This window comes from Scomber scombrus, chromosome 13, assembly GCF_963691925.1.
Source record: "Scomber scombrus chromosome 13, fScoSco1.1, whole genome shotgun sequence".
In the NCBI taxonomy this organism is placed as follows: domain Eukaryota; kingdom Metazoa; phylum Chordata; class Actinopteri; order Scombriformes; family Scombridae; genus Scomber; species Scomber scombrus.
In genome coordinates this window covers 30,302,258-30,324,164 of record NC_084982.1, presented here as the reverse complement: position 1 = coordinate 30,324,164, position 21,907 = coordinate 30,302,258, and the positions used below count along the sequence as shown (strand labels likewise).

The following is a 21,907-nucleotide window of genomic DNA, read 5'->3' as shown; positions in this document are numbered from 1 at the left end:
TCTTTTCATTTTTGGGCATTCTAGGCCACCGTAGGAAAAGTCAGAACATTTCAGGCTTAAATTAATTAATTAAAACCTGAACACTGTGTGAGGGTCAAATAATGTTCATCAGCTTTAGTTTCACTTCGTTCTCCGTTATAAAGTCTTTAAAGTTTCTTCAAATGAGCAACGAATCACAGGAAATCAATTAAAATGAGATTAAGACATTAATACTGTCAAGATCAAATTATTTTACATGATTGTATTTTTGGTATAATGGATCATAAACAGGGTTAAAATGAATGAAACATCTGGCAGCGCTGAGTCCAGAGCCTCGTTTGTCTCAACCAATCAGCAGCTGAGTCAGATGCTCCGTTAATCAGACTGAAAGACGTCTGCTGTGTGTTGATTGACAGCTGGCTCACCTGCTGTTTAATGTGACGTGTTTATGATTCTGTCCTGATAGCACAAAGTGTTCGCAACGAGAAGAAAAGTTAAAGATGGCATCAAACATAACTGTATTTATCTGTGTGTATATTTATATATGCAGCTTGTGATCAGAGCAGCTGAGTTACTGTCAAAACCCACGAAGAAGAAAAGATCAGCGAGCGTCTGAAAGTGAGAAACACGCGATGGATAAATGAGGTTCCTGGTTTTACTGAAGTGTTGTTGAACCGCAGTGTGTGTGTGTGAGAGTGTGTGTGTGTGAGAGAGAGAGAGAGTGTGTGTGTGAGAGAGAGAGAGAGAGTGTGTGTGTGTGTGTGTGTGTGTGTGAGGGAGTGTGTGTGTGTGTTTCTCAGCTGAACTTTGTCGTGAACGTTTCCTTTAATCAGTTCCTGCTCTGATCGAGGCTCTAACAGGCTGTTTGTGGTTGATGATGTTTCTCCTTCATGATGCTGATCATCCAGTCAGTGCTTCATGATATCTGCAGTATTTATGCTCTGATTCACTTTACTGTCATCTGGTTGAACATTTATAACAATGTCAAAACAATAAAAGCTTTATAACAAACTAACACAGTAAAGTTCAGTGTGTTCTACTGTTATCTGTTCACTACTTTATACAACATTGTGTTTTACAGCATGTTACGAAACATTTTGGTTAGTTTGTCACATGAAAAGTCAGGTTCAGTGTTTATAATTAAACTTCATCATTTATTTATTAATCATTTTCTCTCTTCCTCTTTAACTTTATTTTTTATTCTGACAGCAAAACAAATACTCATCAGGAGAGCAACATGTGACCTCGGCTTTCTGCTGTCACAAAAATACAACATATAATACAAGACGACGATTCACACGAGAAAAAACCCTACACAGTCTTTTTTAAGCTTTTTATGTTCTTCATAGCAGAGCAGATTCCAGCTGCCACATAACGCACAAGAAGAAAATACTTAACGTGCAATTTATGATTTTCTAGAAAGAAGAAGAAGAAGTTCCAGGCAGAAAACATCACAGCCCAATATGAGAATATTTAGACTCCGACCTGCAGTAGATAACAGTAAAAGTGTGGTGATGGTGAAGAGTGATAATGGTGATGAAGAGTGATGATGATGAAGAGTGATGATGGTGATGAAGAGTGATGATGATGAAGAGTGATGGGAACATTTGTTGGATAAAAGCTAAAATGGAAAAATCCCACTAATGTGAAAGTCCAGGTTGGAAGCTCTGACAGAGAAGCAGGAGACAGCTAACGTAAAGCTCACAGTCAGAAAACAACAAACCTCAGAGTCAGTATTAGTTCATCCTCATCAAGGCTTTCCTCCTGAAACCTGAAACACTAAAACTACAGAACAACTAAAACTACTTCATCACTTGTTAAACTCAATAAAACTAAACTGAAATAAAACAAACTGAAAAACTAAATAAAAATAAAAACTAATGAACATTTCAAAACTATAATAACTCTGTTTTTTACACTAAGCAGATATGAGCCTTCAGTAGGTTTATTGGGTTCATTTAACAGTCTGTAATGATTTGGTTCCGTGTTTCTGGGGTTCCCGTTTGTCTTGATGTGATCCTGCCGTGTGATTGGCTCTCCTGGTTGCTGACTCTGCTAAACACTCACACCTGCTTCTCATCAGCTCATCTACCTGCAGCTATATCAACCTCGGCTCTCCAGCTGCGCTTCATCACATTGTTGTGGCTGCGGTTGAGCTCTTGGTTCTGACTCTCGTCTCACATCACAGAACTCTTGTCTCTGTATAAACTCTGTTGTAGATCTGAAAACTTCTGTCTGTCCACAGGCTCAGGACTAAGTTATAGAGACACAACATAAAACTGTAGCTGCCCAAAAACTATGAATGTTCTGCCTCCAGCTGTTCAAGTCTCCTTCTGAGTCGACTATAAACTCACTTTTACTTGTTAGCTTTTAACCCTTACATGCTGTTCAGGGTCAAAATTGACCCAATTTTACGTTTGAGAGCTGTAAAAACACCATATACACATTTCTTTTAGCTGGACTTTTCCTAATGTGATCCACAGTATACAAATATGGAAATAAATGCATCATTTTTAAAGATTGGGTGAAGCTGTTACACATTTTATATATGCAAAGGTTCAGGTTTGACCTGTGTTTATGGACCTAACCCAAACATGTTGTATTCTTCATATTTTATAAAATATTGTCCTGGACCATAAAATAGTGACTGAATATTTATTAATGACTGATGGGGAATTTCTGAATGTGAAGTGTTGTAGAGACTAATTATGAGTCAGAATATGAACAGTATGTAAAGAGTTAACTGAGTGTACTTTTAGTAAAATGATTGAAATGAACCACATAATGAATAATTGTCGGTCCTGATGTGTCAGAGCTCATTTAAAAGCAGCTTCCTCCTGAGCAGCCAATCAGGTGATCACATAGGAAGGCTGCTTCATCAATAACTGTAGTTTATCTTTAGGGAGTTCACTCTGTTCCACTATTTATAACAGTTTTCCTGGTTACATCTTGCTAGTACGGCAGCCTGTGTAGGACAAACCTACATATAGATATTATCACAGTTCAGTAACACATATTCACTGCTTCACATCAGCTGAAACACAGATTTAAACATTCAAACATGAAGTCAACAATATTTTATTTGTGAAAACAAGGAATGAATGTACCATCAACGTCTAAAGGAAGAGTGAATAATATCCGTTTTCAACACAAGATTAAAAGTGAAACAACTAAAATAAGTCTTGAATGATCCAGCGCTCTCCTGCACACACACACATACATACATATATACACACTAGCACTATGTGCTGCATCACTGCTGATAATCTGTGTCAAAACTGTTCATGAAGTTAAACTTTCATCAAACAGGACAAACAGAGAGGAAGCTGCCGTGATGCCAAGAACAGACATCCAGCGGTTTGCATAGTTTTCATGTTGTGGTGGCATTACCTTCCATCTATTAATAAAGCACATTAACTCTGATGCTCCCTCTCACTTCCTGACACTAGCTGCTCTTCCTCTGCTGCTTCAGTGAAATAATAATAAAGCTAATACCAGCTACATATGTTGCTGTTAACCGTGTGAAGTTTGATATATTATTATTTTGGAGTTAAAGGACCAGTGTGTAGGATTTAGTGGCATCTAGTGGTGATTTTCAGATTGCAATCAACTGAATACTCCTCCCCTTACCTTCCTGGTCCAAGTCTGTAGAAGACCCTACGGTGGCTGTGAAGCTCACGTAAAATGTGAACAGGGTCAGTGTGAAACATGGTGGAACAACATGGCAGCCTCTGTAGAAAGGACCCGCTCCTTATAAAGATATAAACGATCATTCTAAGATAATGAAAATATGACGATTCTTATTTTCAGATGATTAAACACTAATTTAAGCATACGTATTCATTTTATATTCCATTTCTGCCAAGTCCGTTCTGCTTGATGCTACTAACTTCTACACACTGGTCCTTTAAAATGTTTGGCCAATAATTATTTCCTAAGTAATATAAGCAGAGTAGCAGTTTAACATTATTATTAATATATGATGTGGCAGTAAATTAATGGGAGGTAATATCAAGTACACAAGTTTCAGTTTCTCCTGAAATGCAAATTCAACATCACCATGACTGTAAATATATATATATATATATATATATATATATATACACTCCTGCATATTAATATTTTTTTTTTGTTTTAACATCAACTTTTAGACCAGAATCCTGTTATTTGTTTAAATCTCACAGATTAACTTACTTTTAAACTCATTAACTCGTCAATTAAAAAAATAACCATCTTCCAACTTCATTCTGATCAGAAACCATTTGCATTTTATATTATGTTATTGTTATATTTAATATTATATATAATACTATTACAGGTGCTGCTTCTGTATTCTATTAAAACAATAAAATCTTAAAGGACTTTTCACATTTTTATCTTTCACATGTAAATATGTGACAACAGTCTGTCAGGTGATCGGGTCAGGATGTTACTTCCTGTCCAGGTTGAAGATCTCTTGGCTCTCAATGAGGATGAACTCTATGATCTGGTTCTGGTAGACCATGTTGAAGGCCATGTTCCCCCCGTCCAGCTCCGGCCACATCAGCGTGGGGCCGAACACGATGCCGATGCCCTGAGTGGACATCAAGTTCTTCCTGGAATAGGTCAGAACTCTGAAAAACACCAGAAGGAACTCGATCATCTCCTTCATACTAAATTATCATTTTCTACACAGATGATATGATTTTCTACACAGCAGCTTCAATTCTGTTAAAAATAAAATATATGAGCTGATTCAAACACCTTACTGATCTCATTCTGGTTTTAAATACAAAAGAAATGTATTTCATGATCTGGACTGAAGGTGGATGTTTACAGCTCTGTATTATGTGTGTTGAGTTGACTGTGGAGATTCAGGTGCGGTGGAGGTGACAGTCGTACCTTTGCAGGTGGCTGAACAGCAGCTTCATGGTTTCGTGGTTGGGTTTGGGCAGCTTCTGGATCAATTCCTTCACAGCCTGAACTTTCTGTTTCTGATCTTTGATTTCTGTTCAGGGAAACATCAGGAGAGAATCTGTCATATAGGGTTTTGTACCTTTCACATTTGAACCGATACCGGTACCGGTACAAAGGTGTTCGGTATCAATACTCAACGGTACTTCATTTCGGTACTCTAAATCTGTAACTCAAAAACCTGGTGAAAAGCGGAACTGCACCCATATACACGGAATAAAAAAACTGTAAGCAAAGAACACATCTCTCCGCTTTAGCACATGTTCTGCTGCAGAATGATCCGTCTGGATGTATTGAAGTTTGGCACCACTTGATTTGACGTGAATCAATACTCTTAGTACTGACATAATTCGGTCTGTACCATTAAAAGTACCCAACCTTAGTGATTACACAGATTTATGACGTTAATTACCAATTTCTGTGCTACATAACATTATCCTGTTACCAAACCCAGTATATTATATTAAACAATATGGCCTCTAAAGGTTTTTACTCACTGACAGCCTCCACAAATAACTGGAAGAACTTGAAGGGGAACAGCGGCTCCGGCAGCTCACGGAAAAACATCTTGAGGGCTCCGGTGATGACGTGGATGTCCTCCCACTGACTGTGGTCCAGGTCCAGGTCCTCCTCTGGAGGGACAGACCAGAACCAACCGAGGATCATTACAACCATAAAATATATTCATTAACAGTAAAAACGTTACCATAATGTATAAAAGGGGCCGTTCAGGGTAAAGTATCAGTTAATGACATTCAGTTTAGTACATTTACGTTGAATCAGGATAAAGTGAGTATTTCATTAGATACCTTCATTCTGCCCTCAGGTTCACTATTGATTACTTTAACTTACTGTGTGACAGAAGTTAGTTATCCTCTGAGGCACAGAGGTGTGATAAACATTTGTATTTTTTCATCTATGAATCCCTGTTGGACATTTTCCATCCGATAACATCTCTGTTGGTCTCGACCAGTAAACTCACTGTGCTCACCGTCTTCAAGTCCTGCAGGTTTATTCTAAACCTGGAAAACCTGCCTTTACTTTCTGTACATCAAACACATGAAATTATCTTTAACACATCTTCACAACTGACACTTTCACTACCTTTGGACAATTCAAGATGATTTCAAACCACTTCATACAGCATGCAAGTGTTGAGTATTTATCTCTCTTTTTTTAATAAATCACAGCAAATGAAGGAAACTCCAATTAATTTTGAGGCTAAGCTTTGGTAGCAGTGATGGTTCAGGATGGTGGATCACAGTTTTGTTTTCCAGCTCACCTTCATCTATGATGAAGCGAAGTTTCTGGATTGTGGCCAGATTTCCACTGACTCTGTAGATCCCATCAGCGTCCAAACCTGACAACACAAAGACGCAGTTTATATAAGAAACGCGATATAAACTGGCTTCAGTCACTATGACAACGTATTCTCCCACATCTGGACGTAGAAACAGTTTGCATACAACAGTGATTAGCAGGTAGTGATCGTACCTCGCTTGTCAACAGCCTCCAAACAGATCTGAACAAACTTTGGCACCGTGGTTCCTTCACGCTCACAGAGAGTTAACAGGTGGCAGCCGAACACTCGATCTGAGACCGAAGAACACGTTTAATCAACTCACAGGACAATTCAAGGTTTAATAACAAATCATGGCTTTAAAAAAAAAAAAATTGCACTGATTCCTCCATGTCAATAGTCTGCTTATTGTTGGTGGAGATTTCTTATGCATGTGCATTGGTATGGATCACATGATCAAATTCAAATACTTTCCAAATGGAGGAACATCTATGCTTGCAGGTGTTACAATAATCCTTCCTATTGTTCAGTTTAGGCACATACTCCACCTAGTTCAGGTCAGAGAATGATCATGGTTTGGGCTATCCCAGTCAAGATGCCATAGTTGCTGCTAGTTCTGCCAGACTGTATGATATCCTCATATACCCAGCCAGGAAGAACATATTTTTGTCCAGGATAAGTGACACACCTGCCACTAAAACAAACTGGAATGTTTCCTCTTGAATACTTGACCTTTCTGTTTCACTCTTCAAAGGGACAGTTTATGAATATTTGGACATCATATCTCCACTTCTGCTGCTTTAAGGGTAAAGAAAAGGATGAACTATATGTAATTAAATGTGTAAACAGACCTTTAATGAGGCCTTTCTCCTGCAGGGTCTTCATGGAAGGACGTCTGATGATGAACTTCTTCAGTCTGTTCTTCACTCCATTCTTGTCAGCGCTGTCTGACGCGCTGTGCTTCAGCTTCGAGCTGCTGAACATGTCTGCAGAAAAACAGGAAAACAGCATATTAAAAATAATTATAATCATAATAATCATCTTTAATAATAATATAATTAAAGCTACAAGCAGCATTGAACGGGCCCTCACACCCCCACACATGTCGGGCCATTGCGCAGTTGAAGGGCTCACATCACAGCCATGTAGAAGCTTTCATACCTCGTACCTAGGCTCTTATCAAACATTGGAAGAAGACGTTAAAGAAAACTTCCCGTGTCCACAATGTGGCGAGAGTGGACACCCACTAAGTATGTATCATGTAGTACTATATGATGTGGAGACACACCATGTACATTTCATGTAGATCGGATGATGTTTGTGACATGAGGCTGACTTCCTGTGTCCAGTATCTGGCAAAAATTAAGAAAGCTCTGTCAGATGAGAACAACAGCTATGATGGTGTTAAAGCTTTATTTCAACGTTTAGGGATTAGTCAAGTTACTTTTGAGGCTGCATATAAAAGTTTAGCTTGAAATACATGTGTTAAAAGAAGAAATCAGTATAGCAAGCTATTATTGAAATGTTGGAATTCAAATTCTGATGTACAATATGTTGGTTACACTTATGCGTGCATTGTGTACATAATTTCTTACATGTCGAAAGCAGAAAGAGAGATAGGATTGTTGCTAAATAATGTCCATAGAGAGGCATTGAAGGCTGGGAGTGTCAGAGAAAAAGAGGCATTGAGAAGTCAAGGCAGTGTTTATCTACAAAATAGAGATGTGTGTGCTCAAGAAACTGTATATAGATTAACTATAATGTATTTATACGCTCAGGAGATAATATAGTTAAAATTAGTTTGCCCTTAAGTGTATATGGCCGAAGTTCCTGTTGGACTAAGGGAATGGCTCAAACAGACTTTTTTGCATATCTGCTCATGATCCACATGCCTACTGCATTTCATTCACCTACATTGATGTGGAGGGAGGGGCTGAATTTTCCTAGTTGTGTAGGGTTTTGCCAGAACTTCCTGTTTTATGGCGAAACATCGAAATTTACCACATTGCCACGTCCACCAGGTATAACGGAGGCAAAACATTTTGATAACTTTGCATCTATAAGGTCTTAAATGACACTGAATGAATTCGGTTGGAGTTAGTTAAATTATGATGTTTAGAAATGCGAAAAATGGCGCCAAAATTTTGAATCAAAATGGCCCACTTCCTATTGGACGAAGGGTATGACTCAAAAAAGAGACTTTTTTGTGTGGCTTTATAGGATACATGAGCATACTGAATTTCTTTCATCTCCCTCAATCTGGAATAAGGGGCTTCATTTTCTTTATTGCCCTAGGGGGCACCGTACAGCTATTTTGCCTCAAACTCATTTCTGCTAACTATATAATATCACATTTGTTTACCAGGTCTGACGTGTAAATGTTCATGCACCTTTAGATGCTCAAAATGCATTTGTTTTGGAAGAAGAACAAGAAAAATAATTGCTTCAGAAGCAATAGAGCCTTCACACTGTTTGGTGCTCAGGTTCTAATAATAATGATAATAATAATAATTATGTTAATTATAATAATAATAATAATAATAATGTGGATCCTCACTGATGGAGCGTCTGTGGACCGGGTTGCGGAGTTTGGTGTTTGGGGAGGCGGAGCCATATCCAGGTAGTGAGCTGTGTCTGGGCAGGAACTCTGAGCTGTTTGACCTCCGCAGAGAAAAACCTCCATCTGCTTTAGTCTGAACACAACAAACAGGATTTGTTGCCATTAAAACCAAAAAGCTTCAAAAGACTAGATCAGTCTCAGAGAGACTTGTGACGATTTAAAATATGTCATAGAGTCAACATTTCACCTTCAATATTAAATAAAACATTTATTAAATTCTCATTTACATGTATTAAGATTGACTGATTAACTTAAACCTTATTGTCAGGGTGTTATTGTTGTTGTGTTTCATGTGTTTGCTCTTACTGAGGAGGCGATTGCTGTTCTGATGGCGTCGTACCATTTGTTGGCGGTGGGCTGACTGTCGGCCTGCAGGAGATACTCACTTCCTGTGTGGGTTGTGATCTGGATTAGGTGAGAACAGATGAGAACAGGTGAAGTGAGTTAAGTCAGGTACCAGCACATATCTACGGAGGCCTGAAGGGGACATGGGCTTAAAAAAAGCAGCGTGAAGTGCACCTGCTTTAATATGCAGTGTGCCCAGGAAATATGAAACAGGAAACAACTGACAAGCAGGAAGCAACCTTCCGGTCGGTCTCGCCCCTCTGAGCCAACAGCGTCATTAGTTTGGACACTTTGACTGTCAGCTAACCTGCAGCTCCCTTTGAGTTGTGTTAATACATTTATATTTAAGCTTCAAGTTTATTTATTTATATATACTTTAGAAAGCAGATTTGCACCGTAGCGCTTTACAAAGACAGACAAATGTATTTATGAAGCACATTTAAAACAGCAGCAGTTGACCAAAGTGCTGAACAATCAAAAAACACAAAAGCAACACAGCAAAAAAAAATACAAAGAAAAGACAACTCTAATAATTAGTTAGAAGCCAAAGAATGAAAATGTGTTTTACTACAGGATTTAAAAACAGGCAGTGAGAGGGCAGCCAACATGCAGAGGCAACTCAGCAGACCTGAGTGTGCTTGATGGTTCATGGTTGTAAGAGATCAGATAAATATTTACTGATTTGTAGGCAAAGAGTAAAATCTTAAAATCAGAAACGTACTGGGAGCCAGTGAAGGGAAACCAGTACGTATTCCTGTTAAAATGAAGAGCTGCAGCACTTTGGATCAGCTGTAAGCATGAAAGAGTTCCTGCTAACAGCAACATAAAGAGCATTACAGTAGTGAAGCCTGGATGAGATAAAAACATGTTTAACTCAGAAAGGACCAGTTTGTTACCTGAAAGACATTTTTCCTGCTGGACTTCTCCGTCGTCCACTCGATCAAAGCTCCTCCCAGCTGAACCACATCTGTCTTACTGCCTGCTTTCTGAACACAGAGAGGGTCGACACGAGGTCAGAGGTCAGAGGTCAGAAAAAAGAAGGTTTTATAACTGTGAAATCACAGCTGTGCAGAGATTAAATAGGAGAGACCAGGATGGAAAAATATCTAATTTAAGGATGTTTGAAAATAAACTGCTCTGAAGAATCATGATTAATTTATATTTAATGTTTGTCTTTAATGTCTGTTAAACACTGTGATGTTTATGTTTATTACACACTGTTCAGGATCTAATCTGACACCGTTTTACATTTGAGAGAAGAAAAAAACACCTTCAAGTAAACTCAAAACCTTCCTGTTCAGCCCAACTTTTGATTAAGAGTTTTATTCATTATTATTATTTTGTTCCTTTCTTTATGTTGTCACTTGTCTTATAATCAGCTTGTCAGTCAACTGTGAAGCACTTTGAACTACATTAACCTGTATGAAATGTAGAATATAAATAAAGTTTGATTGATTAATTGATTCAAAACTGATAAAATGGAAATATTTCAACTTTGAGTGTTTGATATTTATTCAAAAGTACTGTTTTAAATGTAATATAATGAATTTAAATCATAATGTAATGAGTAATGTAACGTTGACTAATATATCATGTGATTGTAAATATGTTTTAATTGCTCTCTGAAAGCTTCATTAAAGATTAATCACCAGTTTATTAATGATTGATGACGTGTCATGAATTATACACAGAGACTAATTATGAGGAGATATTGTGCTGAAGCTGATAAAGACAGAAAGATAAATGATCAAATATTAAAGTGTTTATTTTTACCTGAGCACTTTCTTGTTGTTTGTCTTTATAAAACAGCAGCTGGTCTGAGGTCAGTACGGTCCAGAATAAAGTCCAGTTCTTCCTCTGCTTCTTACCGCTGTCTGAGATCTTAGCCATGTTCATGTTCTCACCTTTCAACTCCACCTGGAGACACACACACACACACACACACACACACACACACACACACACACACAAAATGAAATGTGTAAATGAGAAGTGTGCAGTTGAAGTACAATAATTAACGTATCTAATCATTTTGTGACACTTAGTGTCAGCTCAGTGCTGCTGCTGCCTTCCAGTGCTGTGGGAAATTACAAACTCATGTAAACATTAAACTGTCTAAACTCTGATATGTCTGCTGTGATCAGATATTACACAATCATTTAGAAATGAGAAATGAGGAAATGGGAATTTGTAACCGCACATCTTCAGAGTGGGACTTTACGGGGGGGGGGGGAATGTGTGTGTGTGTGGGTATGTGTGTGTGTGTTGATGAGTTGTGCAGATAATTTAAAAACCAGCTCCCGCCCTCCTCTCTTCTCTCTTCTCTCTCATTCAGAACAATGGAAGCTGACAAAAGTCTGTCAAACAGCAGATTGAAGCTCGTTCTATATAATAAATAATTAAAACCACATTAACATTTGTTGAGCTTTTGAACTGTACTGGTCTGGAAAGACTAATTCACATCTCTAAAGGCAAACAGAAAGATGGAAGTGTGTGATGTTGGGTTAGGGTTCAGCGGTTCTGGTCCCAAACTATCTTTGTTCCATTAGAGCTGCAGTTAGGTAGTGGCTCTGTCGCCCTCTGGTGGTGGACCTGAGTATACAGAGTTACAAACAGACTTGTTCTTCGTGGCATTGCCTGTATACTTTTTATTCTTTTTGTATTGAATGATATTTGTCAACTAATGAAGTAAATGAGGTCATTAACAGAGAGCACATACTTTATGCTGCCTCACTAGCGTTTTTATCAGGATGTTTAAATGATTCAGCAGTAAGAAAAGTGCAATAATAAATAATTAATTAATTAATAATAATTATTGTTCCATTTGTGATTGACTTGAATCTGTTTGTTGTAGAATAACAACGTTCTGCTGTTATTAAAGCTGTGGAGGAAGAAAGAGCCTTAAATGAAAGAAAGGTGTCAGTTCCTCTTCTTTCCAACACTGAAAGAAGCCGACAGTACAGTTTTATCACAGTATGTTTTCTTGATGGGAAGTTGTAACATCAGAAAATCACAATAAAAATATAAAGAAAAAAAGTTCAAATGAAAGCAGCAGTTAGGATCAATGGGAGAAAGAAGTCAGGAGTTCGGTTAGTTAAAGTTTAGTTGATTTTGTTGTTATTGTTGTTCTGAAGCTTCTGCTAATAAACTTCTACATTTACACCGTTTGTTCTCCGTCGTGAATCATGGACGATCATCTTCCTCAAAACGTGATTCACTTCAAAAACAGGAAGAAATCTCTCTCACACTGTCTGACTCGACTCGTTTTGTTTAATTAAGTTGAAACATTTCAGTTTATCGGACCTTCATCAGTCACTGATACTCTAATATAACATATAACATATGTTTAATGTAACATCTCTCATCTGACAACACGCGTCAGATATCAGAGCGTCTGCTTGTTGAGGCGAGAACAAACTGAAGGAGTTTAAATCGACTGTGAATGAAGATTCATGATGAGAAAATCATGAAGAAAAAGTTAATTTGTTCTGATTTAATATCTCTGAGCTCAGATACGAACAGGAAACGTGTGATTAGTGATTTATGATTAAAGATTAAAGATTAATGATTAGTGATTAATGATCGATGATCGATGATTAATGATTAATGATTTATGATTAATGATTAATGATTAATGACTGATGGTGTGACGTTGAGACTCACTGATGGTTCAAACACAGCCAATCTTCCTCCGACCGTCATGTTGTGCGTAGACTGATTCCTGCGGTGCCGCGAGATCTAACATCAAAATAAATGAATGAAAGTTAATTTGATCCACTGAGCTGTTTAATGAAGCTGCTGAGAAGAAAAGATTATGTTCCAATCAGTGATCAATGAGGATCAATGAGGATCAATGAGGATCAATGTGGCTGAACGTGACTGTAATTAACAGCTGCAGAGAAAAATGATTTTAGTTTAATTTATTCAGAACAATTAAAGGTCAGATATTGTTTTTCTCATTTTAACTTCACAGCACTCGAAGACAGTGGCTGGTTTTTATTTAAGCATCACTTCTCAAACACTCCCTCGTTACCATGGTAACCAGGAAACTGGAGGAAGCAGAGACATGAAACCTGATATCCTTCGTCTTGTAAAACTGAGAACATCAGTCAACAAGACGTTAATGTGTTCAAGTCTTTCCATTATGTACTGGATTTAAAAAATCTGACATCATACATCAATGAAGATGAGGACAGTTTAATACTGAGGGGTCAGAGGTCAGATGAGCTGATCACGATCAACCCGTTAAAACTCTTTCATGAGCATGTTGTCGTTCTGTTGGCAGTAAAGATAATCATGTTTCTGTCAGATTAATGTAGAGAGTCTGTTTGTTTGTGTTGTTGAATGTAAGTGAAGTGTTTAATGTGATGGAACATGAGACAACCGGCAGATACAGCCAATCATACTGGTCTGAACTGGTCCGAACTGGTCTGAACTGGTCTGAACTGGTCCGAACTGGTCTGAACTGGTCTGAACTGGTCCTAACTGGTTTGATTCGGTCTGAAGCTTCCAAACATCAGTGATGCAGGGTCTCCACTCAAACATCAGGCTTATCACCATGACAACGCAGCTGAACCAATGACGGTTCATCATCAGTTAAACTATTTTTAAGTTATTTCTAATTTATCCATTTTTCATCTGATAAAGCATCAAATGTGTTTCTACCGTATGATGTGATGTTGGTTGAATTTCTACTTTTTGCAGCAAAATCAGACAAAGTTTTCTATTTGGTTTTGAATTGAAACATTAGAGGAAACTGAAAAAGAGAAGCCCTGGTCCAGGTCAGGAGGGGGTTGGTCCTCAGGTGAGTCTACTCACAGGTTTCTGAGGGAGGTCGGACTCCTGCAGCACCATGGACTTGGACTGGCTCAGGCGGTCTCCGGGGGACTGGGAGGTCTTAATGCGCATGTGCACGGCTCCCTGCGCCGGCTTCGTGGCGCTCTGCAGGTTCGTGATTCTGTGGAAGAACAAAGAAAAAGCAGCAAAGTTTCAGGCTTCAGTTTCATGCTGGTATTATTTCTGTCACTTCAACCTGAGACTTCTCACATAGCCTCAGACTGCAATCCAACACTGACTAACACCTCTCAACACATACACCTGTATCTTTATAAAGTCTATACTGTACAACACACTGAGCATACTGTACTATAAATATACATCTTTATATACTGTTCAAACCCTCAGGGAGCACTTTGTTAGGAACTCCTGTGCAATCACAAACAGACCTGCTAAAACTTTATGAAGGTTTTACTTTTTAATTCAAAGTCCATATTGTATTTATAGTGGACATATCTTCATGTATAAACTGTATGTACGGTTCTTCATCACAGACTCTGGAAAATGGATTTAGGTGGAAAATCTTTGTTAAATTTGGGTCCTGAATGTTTTTATTGATCAGTGAAGTTTGTGATCACAGCAGGAAACAGGAAACAAGAAACAGATATTATTGTTTTTTTTAATCCAGAATAAAACGAGTGGCACTGATTCTGATCGTTGGGTCAAACTTGGAAGCAGAGAAGTGTGACTGGCTGTTTTCCTGTCTGACTTCCTGTTTGCAGCACTGATTGCTTCACTGTGGTTACGCAACATCTGTCCTTCAGTCAGTCAACAAGGAAAACCTCAGAAGGAAAGAAAGAAAATGACTAAATAAAATAAAGAAATGGAAGTTGATAGTCTGATATTACAGTACTGTATCAGGTTATTACTCAGTGTGCTTTAAACAAACTGCTTTATCAGGATTAACATCAAATCTTATCAATCATGAGATTTATATTTAACACAAATATCTAATAAAATCAAGTCAATTATTCATCAATAGTCAGATCCTCTCATATCCCTTTGATAGTAAAGATTAATATTCTTCCTCATGTTACAAACACCTGATTTAAAGATTTGAAACATAAAACTGGACCATAGTTTCACAAAGTCTCAGAGATTAAAAACATGTTGAAGAAAATATGTTAGAGCGACACTGACATAAAAAAACCTCCTAAATACAAACTAACAGCTTCAACACATCAGCTGCTGTGACTGAACTCAAATAAAACAGTTTAATGATTAATTAATGAATTATCATTAAACATAATATCTCAATATTTAAATCACTTTACAGCGTCCTGATAAAATATTCCTGCAGACATATTGAAGACTGACACAGATTTTAACAACCTGTCAAATAAAAACCTTTAAAATGTTTTGGAATCTAGTGCACATAACTTTGTACGGTAGCCTAATGATGCAAAACTAAAACTAGTCCCACTATCAAATAAACTACAGTGTGAAGGAGTTCATACAAGCAGGAACCTCCACTGATGACACTTCCTGTAATGATTGACTGTTAAAAACAGGTTAAAATACTTCAAAGATTATTTCACAGCTGAACCCAGCGACAGTAAACGTGTAAATGTGCTGCTGCAGGAACTCTAACACATTCATTTAGCCGTGTGATGATTATACACGTATGAAGCTGCTTCAAAGACCAGGCGGCTCTCATCTCTATTTCCTATCTTTACAGAACTGGTCTATTTTCATTTTTTTCAAGATGTCCCTAAAACAGGTTCAAACTACTGAGGACTGTGAAAAAACCTGTTTTAACTCTATAACTTCAACTGAATCATGTGATCCATGAGTTTTAGAGAGCTCCACATCATCAGTGTAAAAACCTGCCGTATAACATCAGATACATGTAGTACAGATAAATGTTGTCAGTGAGACAAAGTTTAGAGGCCTGGATATTTTTACCAGTTTAGAAAAAGTTAAAGTAAGAAAAACCTTCAAATAGTTACTGATACTTCAATAGGAATAGTTAGTGTATTGATTCAATATCTAGTATCTTATTTGATGGTAAATTATTGTTGATAATATGTTTATCAGATTAGATACAGCAGCTATAGAAGCTCATTTATCTGTTAATCTGTCATTTTATTGCATTATTTCATGTTGTGGCTGATATGAGCTCTATGCAGAACCTTTAAGGGCTTAAAAATGCTGTTTTCAATATATTTTATCTGTTTTAAAAAGAAACATGCTATAGATCTATCAATTATGATACCTTTTCTGGTAATTATTTGACGGTTAAAACATTACAGGGTTAAATATTTCTGAAGGATCTGAGAAGATTTTAATCAGGAGACTGAATTAAGATCCTAAATAATAATTTTGACACAGTAACTTCAACTCTGTTAAAATCCATTATATATAAGCTGTTTCTTTTATTGCATGTTAAAATAAATCAAATCAATGTCTATCTATGATCCTGCAGCTAAAACAATGTCATTTATTAATTCAGTCCCAGTTAAAACCTTCGTAACCAGCTTTGTTATAACCTGGAAAAACTCAATATGCAGAGACGGAGACGGAGTAAAAAAACCTAAAACCTGCTCCACCTTTCCTGATGTGGTTCAGCTGACATCATGTAAACTGAGATCAGCAGAGAATAAAAACCTCTTTCTGTTGTTATGTTCGGTCACAGAGACACAGAAGCTCATACAGAATAAATCACTGAAGAAATGTCAAATAAAGATAGAATGTTTTATTTTCTGTTTCCTGACTTCAGAGTTGCTGCTCTGCTGTTAGCTCATCATGTTTATGACTGATACGTGTTTGAGGACTTAACGTTGAAGGTTTTCACATGTTTGTTGATTCATTGTCAGATTTTTTTTTTATCTCTGAGTCAGTAAAAGAAAAAAACAACAAATAAAAACAGTAAAAGTGCAGCGCTGCAGAATAAATGAATCATTGTAAAAACATAGTAAATGTTAAAGTCTAGGGGAAATCACCATGACATCATCATCTCAGCAGCTGCTTGGTGACGCAGCGCTGATGAACCTTTAAGCAGACTTTTATTTGAAGTCTGATTTTATCTTTTAAAACAGAAAAGTGCTTCTGGACGTTTGGAGTAACAAATAAACCAAAACAAAGAAAAAAAAAACTTAATTTTTCAAAAAAGAGCCATAAGAATCATAAATAAAACCACTGAGACTCACTCTCTTCATCAAACTAAAGCACTCACATTAAAGATCTGGATGACTTCAACTACTCAAATCATGAACAGAATAAGAAACCAACAGCATCCAAAGGTTGTTTCAAATGAAGGAAAATAAACATGATGTCTGCAGCACCATCGACCAAACCAAGCGCCAACGACCATCACAGCACAATATTATATTTATGAGAGCAACTTCCCAACCCCAAAGCCAAAAGCCCAAGCAGCTGAGCATAGACCTGGGGAGGAAACATCATGGAAACCGTTCTTAGGCCAGACATTGGACTAGTTTTAGATCAAAGCAGGCGGTCATGCTGGAGCTGACAGTGTCTGGGAGGAAAGGATGGAGGAAGACAGTGAGAGGAAAAGAGGTAAGTATGCAGAGGTGGTGGAGGAATGCCACAAAAGGGGGGGCAGGCACGATGCTTGGCCATCGAAGGGGGGGTGAGGGGCTTTGCAGGCTTATAGCCTCCTGGACATGACTGGACTAATGGAAAAGGAAAGCCATCAGACAAGCTTCAGAGGCAGCAGAGAGAGCATCATTATCTCCTCTGTGGATCAGGAAGGATGAACCGTGGACTAATACTTCTCGGACACAAGCTGGGAAATGATTTAGTAATAATTAAGAATATTGGACCAATGAAGAATGAGACTGGAAGAAGATGGTTTGGTTCCACTTGTGTTGTTTTGAATGTTTTTGAAAGCAGAAGCAACACTGCTGGCCCGAATGTTTATGAAATAGTGAATCAATAAAAATGAATAATTATGTGATATGTAGTGAAATGAATGTGTGAGAGGATTATTATACATTTATCTGTCTTCAATTCAGCATCTGTGTCACCACAAGTCTTTATTATGTGACACACAATGAGATATTATTATTATTTTAACTTAATTCCTGCTCACATTTACTGGCTATTCATTAATTCATTCATTTTGTACATTGAGTGAAAATGAATGAAAAGTGAAAATATAAAGAAGTTGTGTTGTCATGGCTGAACTGGAAAATACCGACAAAGAAGAAGGTTGTCACTGTCCGCTTTAACATCAGTTTCCTTTTTTAGTTTCTAACGTCTGACTGTGACCAGACAGAGGACGACGAGACGTTCAAGGCTTCACACTCTGATGTTGGTGGTTCTTAGTTATTTATATCCTGTTCTGAGGTCGGATGTTAGACATGGTCAATGTTCAGAAACGTGAGGCGAACGTTTGTGGAAATGATGCCTGAGAGTCAAAAGTCTGAGTTCAACCTGCTCTGACATACGATGACGTCATGTGATCATAAACCGGTAAAGTTTGTTATTTAGGCAAGGCCAGGCAGTTTTATTTATATAGCGCATTTCATACACAGTGGCAACTCAATGTGCTTTACATAAAACAAACATTTAACAGAAAAAATTTAAGAAATAAAAATAAAACCCAATCATAGTAAACACATACATACCCCACCCCCACCCCCCCACCCCCCACACACACACACACACACACTAATAATAAAAACAAAGTACAGAAACATAGAAAGAGAGAGAAATAAAATACTATAATAGAGCATTAAATATAAGGTTGCAGCATAAAATCATTAAAAGGACATAGAGTGCAAATGACAGATTAAAATTGAAAGTGCTTTGAAATAAAGAGCTCAATCATAAGCACAGGAGAAGAGACGTGTTTTTAACCTGGATTTAAAAATGTACTCTCATGTTTTGGATCTGATTTGGATCCAACATGTTTGTTTCTGTTTGGAGCAAGGAAAGAAAAAAAAGAAGTGAAATCCTGCTACTATAGTTGTTCATTTAAGGGATGTTAATGTAAACAATTAGGATCATATTAACTGACAACTGTATGGAGCTCACATACATTAACTTTTATAATTAATAATTATATATTCACATGAAGGTGTCAGGAAAACTAACAGTGCAACAGAGGTGTCGTGAAGTGGTGAAACAAGATGAAGGGTTCGGGTTATGAAGTATTACACTGAAAGATGATGTAAAACACAACCAGTGTTAACCAGCGCTAGTGGACGTAACGTTAGCTATGAGGCGTCATGGTGAGAATGACGCGATGCCTGTAAACATCAACTCAAGAGGAACAATTACCAGCTGAGTTAAGAAGCATTTATTTAAATTAATTATCAATAATTAATTGATTATTGACTATTAACCTGTTCAACTATCAATTAAGGACAATTCACACAATTTGCAAACTTATTTTATTTGTTTGTTTATATTTGTTCATTACTTTCAGATCTGAGTTGTGTTAAAGTGTTATATTAAAGTCAAGAGCTGTTTCAGACCAACATGTAAACTATGTGAAAAACTACAACTGTCATATTTAATATTCAGTTTCTGGCTCATCTTCCTAAAAGAAGGTTCAGAGTTTCAGAGATGATGTTAACAAGGTACAATCACTCTTTATTGGTGAAAACAGGCACATAACACATGTATGACCGTTAAAGACTGCTGCCAACTAACTTCCTGTTTGGGGCCTGAAAAGTTTTTATCTAACAAAACTATATTTTTATATAAAAAGAATTGGCATCTGTTGTATGTGTCTTAACATCACTGTGACGTCAGAGAGAAAGTTCAGTTCAGGTGTTTTGAACCTTTTTTAGTCAGTGACTGTCAGATAAAGCATCATGCAGCAGCGTCACATATCGTGATGATGGTGAGTGAAGTGATGAGACAAAGATGCAGAAATAAAGAAACTGACACGCTTTGAACAGCGGAAGGTGGAATTTCACACATGCACAGAAAGACAGATCATAACTACCCAAACTAAACTAAACTAGTTTGTTTGTCCACACACAATCTACAAACATTATTGTGAACGACAGAATGCAGAAGTCACCGACAGAGTGAAAACATCAGCGAATTTAGGAGCATTTATCAAGAAAAGTTCAAAGGTTTTGTATTTCCTCCATCGCACATCAGTCCTCCAAATGAAGGCCGACACAGGAGAATAAATACAACCCAACTGTCCCAAGTGTTACAGCCAGTAACGTTGTGCACAAACACCAACAACCACCAATAAAAACACAACTCAACCGAACAGCCGTGAATCAGGACGGCAGAAAAACCCTGACGGATGATTTAATGTGAACTTACCTCATACCCGCCATCTCTGTGTCACTGATCACAAAAGAAAAGACGTAGGGAGTCGAGGCCTGACAGTTAGAGGAAGTATGATTCATCACGTGGTTCCTTCAGACCAGCCGTCTCACACTACGACTGCTGCAACCTCACCATTTCCTGAAAGAAAAGCAGTTTGTCACTTCTGTCAGTTTGTGCACAGAGCGGCCGTATGGAGAAACCGTCTTCTGCTATTTTTGCAGACTAGTTTTAGAAAGGCGTGTCACTGTCAGTGTTTAATATTAAAGATGTATGAATTTATTTCTCACCACTAGAGGGAAGAGGAACCCAACACACTCAGCCCCGATCAGACAAACTGTTTCTAGCAGCGTGCTTCGGCTTTTTGCTCGCTGCTTTTTGTGTTGCTGCTTTTTGTGTTGCTGAGTGTGTCACATTTTTGCAGAAGCACCTCAAACACTTCAAGCTGAAAAAACTTGAACTCAGAGCTGAAAAGTTCCTGACTTCATTGAATCTTTTCACATCCAATTGGATGGTTGTAGTCCTTCTGTGGTGACGACAACAGTCATGGAGGACAAACTAGTAATGGCTGTTTCTGGATACTGAGAGCTGTATGACTTTATGAATATGAATATGAATATACCTTTATTGTCATTGTATAAGTAGTACAATGAAATTGCAGGGGGCTCATCACAGTGGCAACATACACACAGAATAAAACAACAATACGATATAAACATTATTGCACAGTCCCTATTGCATATTGTCCCATGGTTGTCAGTGTGATTGTGATTTGTTTAGTGACTGGGTGGCTCTGGGGAAGAAACTGTTCAGGAGTGTGTTTGTGTGTTTTTATGGCTCTGTAACGCCTGTCTGAGGGATGTGAGGAGTCTTTTAAAAATGTTTTTGGCTCTGGAGAGGTGTCGAGCATCTGGAACTTCTTCTAGAGAAGGAAGAGGGCAGCCGATGATCTTCTGTGCTCTCAATGGCTGCGTGGTAGAAGCTCTGCTCAGGTGATTTTTCCTCAGTACACGGAGAAAGTGAAAGCGTTGAGATGCCTTCTTAATAGCAGCAGTTGTGTGTTCTGTCCAGGAAAGCGTGTTTGTGATGTGAATGCCGAGGAATTTAAAGCTTTGGACGATTTCCACACATTCACCTTTTATGAGGAGGGGCAGGTGGTCGTCTCTGGTCTTCCTGAAGTCCAGCTGTAGTCTGCGTGATGTGAACACAACACAGCAGCCTGGAGGCAAATTAATGCAGTAGTGGAGATTTCTCATTGACCCACACAGATCTCCTTTAACCTGTGTCCAACATACTATTTGGGTCAGAGCCAGAGCAAGTGCCATCTTTACTCACTAGGTAAGGTAACTAGCTTCTAACTAATTAAAAGAAAGTACACATCTGAGTTTATGTCCTTTTTGATAGAGCTTATAGTTAGCAAGCTCCTAGTTTATGCTGCTATAGGCTTAGACTGCCGGGGGACTCCCATGATGCACTGAGCTCCTCTCTCCTCCTCTCTCTCTCTATCCATCCATCTATATCCAATAACATTTATGTACTATTAATGCATTCAATAAGCTAAACTTCTTCCCCAGAGTTGTCTGTGCTTTCTCATCTCACAGGTAATCTGGGCCTGA

The 21,907-nt window shown here is 37.9% G+C and overlaps 1 protein-coding gene across 2 annotated transcripts; it reads right to left on the bottom strand.

Moving 5' to 3' along the window:
- Positions 1-4,090: 4,090 nt before the first annotated feature.
- On the bottom strand, positions 4,091-20,344 carry arhgap15 (Rho GTPase activating protein 15). Of its 2 annotated transcripts, XM_062431864.1 has the most exons (13): positions 20,289-20,344; positions 14,016-14,154; positions 12,861-12,935; positions 10,971-11,114; positions 10,094-10,183; positions 9,159-9,257; positions 8,790-8,925; positions 7,084-7,218; positions 6,427-6,525; positions 6,215-6,292; positions 5,430-5,564; positions 4,861-4,966; positions 4,091-4,592 (listed from the first exon to the last, which is right to left on the bottom strand). In XM_062431864.1, the coding sequence occupies exons 1-13, from the start codon at positions 20,300-20,302 to the stop codon at positions 4,409-4,411; spliced, it is 1,434 nt and encodes a 477-aa protein (XP_062287848.1). In that variant the 5' UTR covers positions 20,303-20,344; the 3' UTR covers positions 4,091-4,408. The 2 variants fall into 2 exon arrangements, with proteins under 2 accessions (XP_062287848.1, XP_062287849.1); XM_062431865.1 differs by lacking the exon at positions 12,861-12,935.
- Positions 20,345-21,907: the final 1,563 nt, after the last annotated feature.